This window comes from Teleopsis dalmanni, chromosome 1 (genome assembly GCF_002237135.1).
Source record: "Teleopsis dalmanni isolate 2A chromosome 1, ASM223713v2, whole genome shotgun sequence".
Lineage (NCBI taxonomy): Eukaryota > Metazoa > Arthropoda > Insecta > Diptera > Diopsidae > Teleopsis > Teleopsis dalmanni.
Window position 1 is genome coordinate 32,205,526 of NC_051846.1, and position 5,854 is coordinate 32,211,379.

At 30.2% G+C, this 5,854-nt stretch overlaps 1 protein-coding gene across 1 annotated transcript; it reads right to left on the bottom strand.

Moving 5' to 3' along the window:
- Positions 1 to 1,407: 1,407 nt before the first annotated feature.
- On the bottom strand, positions 1,408 to 5,491 carry LOC119679166 (gustatory and odorant receptor 63a-like). The gene is made up of 7 exons (XM_038091369.1): positions 5,056 to 5,491; positions 4,307 to 4,456; positions 4,067 to 4,249; positions 2,431 to 2,574; positions 2,253 to 2,366; positions 1,755 to 2,195; positions 1,408 to 1,614 (listed from the first exon to the last, which is right to left on the bottom strand). Exons 1-7 carry the CDS (start codon positions 5,260 to 5,262, stop codon positions 1,408 to 1,410), a joined length of 1,446 nt encoding a protein of 481 aa, XP_037947297.1. The 5' UTR covers positions 5,263 to 5,491.
- Positions 5,492 to 5,854: the final 363 nt, after the last annotated feature.

The following is a 5,854-nucleotide window of genomic DNA, read 5'->3' on the forward strand; positions in this document are numbered from 1 at the left end:
CTAAAACCTGTATATTCATAAATATATCTCACCAATGGCAACTGGTTTTGTCGTAAGCCTCATTTTTCCTTTTTTTTTTTAATATGATTTGTATGATTTGTAGTAACTCAAACTTAGTACTTGGTTATTGGTTTTCAGTGAAGAAAATAAGTGCGACCATATGTAATCTTTTGTGCTATCTAATTCTAACTAAACAGAAGACACTCCTTCATCGAATTATTGTCACATCTTCAGCTGTTGAATTTAATGTAAGTAGGGGATAGGATTTATTAATTTAGTTATATTCGGTTTTAATTTGTCTCAGACAAACCTATTGTGTTAAGATGATTACACAGATTACACAGAACATAATAACTCCTCAGATAACCTATCAACAGTATCAGCGCTGTTCAACTGAAGAAGAAAATCCTATCATAGGCGAACAAGCAAACCTCCCTGTTACCTGCAGTGTCACAATAATAGTGACTACTTTTGGTTACAAGCACCTTTCTATCGTAAATCTCGCTGTGGAGTAACTTATTCCACAATAAAGCTCCGGTCCTCACAATTGAGAGGCCCGGAGCTTCACCGTAGCGGTCTTTTGAATTGTGAATCCAGTCTTTGCGAGATTGTTTACTGAATCCCATATAACCAGGTTTCCAGTTAAACATATACCGGTTTTGGTGCCAAAATTCTTTCAAGAGGCCAGTACTTTGATCATTTTTTGACTGCTTCTGTAAATACAGATATGGATGGGTTTTTTACTCTCAAGTAAGTTTGACTCGAGTGCATAACATAATAGCGTGAACCACTTATAACCTATAAGAGGCTTATAACCTATAATAATGGAAATCTTCTTCATATATATCAATATACTTAGATATGTTAGTTGTTTATTGTAATTGAAACATTAACTGCAATGGAAGTTTAACTGAATTTCGCACAATGGGTGTAGAATTTAGAGGAACTGGCTACATAAAACAATGAATCAAATTAAACATCTTCATTATGGAAACAAAATTAAATATAAATAATATTTTCTGGATTGTGCATTGGTACATTAAAGCAAATTATTGTTAAGAATTCTAGTATTACTTCGAATCCATGTATTTCAGCTTTGATTAAAAACATTATGCTTTATTCAAATTTTAATTTCTGATTAGGAAGTTACTTCTAATATTCATAAGAAGTAATATATAATATACTAATATAATATAATTTTATAATATAATATATAAGAAACTATATTATAAGAATATATAGAATATATAAGTTAAAGAAAATACTCTACAGATCATATCATCTTAGACACCCTTTCCCTAAACTGAACTGTAAAATAATTTTACAACAATTTTTTTGAATATATTTATTTGTTAAAAATTAAACTTTATCAAAATAAAATATAAACATATATGTTTGTATATATTCTTAACCCTTCCTCGCTTTAACAGCCATCATAGTTGTAGTAGTCGTAGCCATAATGGTTGTCATATCATTTTCAGCGCTTTCCTCCATAGCCATATTGCTCATTATATCGGACATAGTATTATTCATATTATGAACTCTGTTATCAGTTGGAATACTTATCTGGAACTGTAACAATACAACCAAGTATGTGACCATTGTTGTAAGGAGCTAAAGCATAAGAAATATATATATAAATATATATTTGATGATTTATGTTAGTAATTATAATTCGTCACAAAAGTTTATAATTAAGATTTGAATAAATAATATATATATTTAGTCTAAAAATGTACAAAAATCTGACAAACCCCTTTGAATAAATTCCGATTAACATCAAAGAATCCACCACAATTAATATTTGAAGGATTCATTTCGGTAGCACGAAGGAACATGTTAATTTCAGTTTGTGCATCCGAGTTCATCCAGTTCAACTTGACCATAAGCAACTTCTTTTGGAAGTTAGTGCGTACATTAAACGAAGCATAATGGGCCTCATCGCATATATAGAATAACAAGCAAACGTTCCAAATAGTGGTAATTGCTAAACCAATATCCTTAATACCGAAACCTTCGGAAAGCTGTGACATAAGACCATAAATCGAAAGAGTAATTATGAAAAATAAATAAAGATTGAGGAAAGTGAATGTATAACAAGTGGCATTTCCGGTATCACGTGTTAGTTTACTTAAACGCAACCACAAAGCACGATAATCTGCTACCATAGCTGCGGGTCCAATATGGCGAAGTGCCTGTTTTCATTAAAAGTGATTGTATGAATAATTATATTCTATTAAAACATTTCTTACCTTTTGAAAACGTTCTGCTAAGATGTTGGCTGTAGTACTGAGAGCTTTACATACTATATACCACCAAGCTCCTAGCATGGCAGTTAAGTTATCCAGAATACAATAAGGTATTACCTTTGAAATATATTATGTGTGAATTGTATATAAGTTCCCAAGTAAGTCTATTTGAGTGACTCACCTGTACCAATTCAAAATCTGCCATTGTTATGTGTGTAATAACCACTGAAAGTACCGATAAAATTGGTAGTGCAATAGTTATCATTATGGCCTTACGTCTCAAATTAAGTGGTACACTATGTCCAGATATTTGATAATAAAGTATCTGTAGATTATATCAATTAATATAATCATATAATTATCATACTACAATCAATATATTATATCAATATATCAACTATCAACTAATAGTTATAGATTGTGAGATATATAGTAGATTAAAGCAATTAACGAGATTAAGGAAATAAACGATGTTAAAGCTTTGATCTAGCTATATAATTTGATTGATTAACCATTTAAATATCAAATGTGATTTTGAACTAGTATAAAGTTAATCTAAATGGGACCTGGAAAGTATGAATTCCATTGTATATACATCGAACTAGTTCTTTTGCGGAATGATATCATTTGTGTGAAGAAGGAATTGATTTATTTAAGTATATAAGTATATAAATAAGTATAATTCCACTGTGGTATTAATCCACAGTACAAGAAGAAACAGCTATTTGAAGAGTTTCTTAATCGGATGACTATTCAAGTTTTAACAAAATTATAGTCCACAAATGGACTATGCATAAGTTAATATGATTGAAGACGAAGTTAAAAATATCAATCATAAGTATATCTCTCCGGGATTACAGACGAAGTGACTTTAGTGTCTAGGACACCATATCTTGCTCTATTTCGTTAAGTAAATTTTGATAACAAAAATACATCCTGTCCTTGTGTACCAGTCACTAAAAAAATGGATGTAATCTTGTAACTTATGAAGCAAGACCGACACGTAAAGTGCTCCACATGAATTAATGGAAAGAAATATGATTGACCAAAATACCTTCAGTGTAATGTAACGAAAATAAACATTTTTCGAACGAATCATTACGAGTGATGAAAAATGGATTAGGTATGATAAAATCCAACACAAGCGTTTATTGTCAAAAGCCGGTAACCCTCGCAAGCAACTTCAAAACCTGAATTGAAACAGGATTATGTTAAGTGTTTGGTGGAATTGGTAGAGAACTGTTTATTACGAACTACCCATGCCTGGTGCAACGATTAATTTGACCCTGCTCACAACACAATCGATTTGATAAAATAACCAAAGAAAAAACCCCAGAATTGACTAACAGAAAACAAGTTGTATTCCATCATGATAATGGCAGGCCAAATCCATTTTTTGAATTTGAAACAACTTGACAGAAATGGTTGGAAAGTTTTAACGCATCGACCGTATACTCCAGATCTTCCACCATTTGGGACCGATTTGTTTTGATCTCTGCAATGTTTTCTTAATAGTAAAAAATTGGACGTCCAAAGAGCCGCTAAAAATCACTTCGCGAAGTTTTCACAGTTAAACCACATAAGTTCTACATCGATGGAATTGTGAAGCTATGACAAGACGTTATAAATAATAATTGTCAAAATAAATTTTATTAAAAATAATTATTAATAGAGAATATTTTTATATAAAATATAAAACCAAAAGTCCGTTCAACAATATTCTTAATTAAATTCGACCCACAGTAGTCAAAATACTTGGTAACGTATTCACTTTGAATTAACAACTGTAAAATGAAAAAAAATATATTAGAACTTACCTCAAAATCATCCCAATCATTAAGCAAAGTAGCTATCTTTTTTGCTTCCCACCACATAATCGGCACAAGAAAAATGGGTAAAATATTCACCAAAAATAAGTAGGCAATAACAGCTTCCTCAAATGGACCCGTCAGTGAGGTTACAATATTAATTCGATTATTTGCAACAAATACCACATAAACCTAACAAAATAAAATTATTTTATAAAAATTTAAGATTTTAATTCATAAAAACCTTACCGTCAAGAATATAAAAAATATTATCGAATAACCGAACGACAGCGAGGCTATTAAAAATTGATTATGTCCTGGTCTTGACCTTGTTATAGGCATAACACCTATCATACGTAAAAACCATTGAGCAGGTGCAATATTACGATAGAAAACGCTCTACATATTAAAATATTTAAAATATATATCAAAAAAAAAAAAATATATATATAAAATATATCATTATTATATTAAATATTTTAATAATTAATTAATTAGAAACAAAAATATTATTAAATATTATATATTTATACGAAATTTAATACTTTCTTATATGTGTATTGGTTAAAAAGTATTGATTCAGTTTTAGTGAAATATATATAGACAAAATAAATAAATGGTTATTATATATATACATAATTTTTCATCGGGTTTGTTAACTTTGTCTTACTAACACTATGTAATATTTACTATACATATATATTTAACAACTCATATGAAACGAATAATGTCTAGAACGTATAGTCATCACACATTTTATCCATATAAGACAGAGGTCGGAATAGAGTTAAGGCTTTAAATAATTCCAAGTTATGATAAAATAATTGGGTTTTAAATAATTGTTTCACCCGCGATAAGGGTATGAGCCTAAAGACGTATTCGTTCAACAGAATTTTCCATTTAACAGGGGTCTCCGTACAATAGCGGAGGAACTTATAATTTCCTGGATCAATATATATTTGTATAGATACCATACAAGAATTAATTAATAAACTTACTGGTGTGAATTGTGGATTCATTGAACTAATAGTCGATATTGAGTGTCGAGTGCCACGTCGACTTTCGATACCTTCAAATCCACTATCCATGCGGTCCAGTAACGCATTACTATATTTTCGTACTGCTGTGGTGTTTACAGGTTTAACATTCAAAAATAATGCCTCAGCCTTCTTCTTTCGATTGTAATTATTATAATTATTTAACATTTTTGATTTGCGTCTCCTGGAACTGCTAAGAACTGCTCACAATGATAATCCAAATTGAACTGAACGATATCATTAACTTCAGTTTCAAGGTAACTTCGTCGGGCGTTAACCAAAGTATTTAAGAATTCAATTTGTTGACTTTTAGAATTTTTAATTCTACTATTATTTGCTTACCAAATTTCCACGCTGACTAATGACGAGTATTGAAAACTAAAAATTATTGATTTCATAATAGTGTTCGTAGGAGAAGATTTTTTCGAATCGCTTGCATATTCTTGACCTTAGCCTAGAAATTTGGAATACCAAAAGAAACTTGTGTTTTTTATTTACATTGAAAATCCTAATGTCAATAAGTTAAGAGCAGGTCAAGAGCACATATTAAATTCAACGAAAAGTTACTATTTTTATATTAAAGTAAGTATGGTGATTTATTTTAGGATTATGACAAGAAATATGAAGATATGCCAATAGTAACATTTTTGTATTCATATTTGATTTGCTTACTAGTTTCAATAGGAACAATGGCCATTGCACCGATGCTTCAACGTTAACGTATTCCGACAAGTGGATTGTGCAGAAGTTGCCTTGATAA

Bases quoted from the DNA above. Each gene is read 5' to 3' on its own strand.
- LOC119679166 (XM_038091369.1), bottom strand. From the start codon at position 5,262: ATGTTAAATAATTATAATAATTACAATCGAAAGAAGAAGGCTGAGGCA. The intron at 4,250-4,306 runs GTAAGGTTTTTA...TTATTTTGTTAG, and splicing joins TATTTTTTATATTCTTGACG to GTTTATGTGGTATTTGTTGC. The intron at 2,196-2,252 runs GTAAGAAATGTT...TAATGAAAACAG, and splicing joins TAGCAGAACGTTTTCAAAAG to GCACTTCGCCATATTGGACC.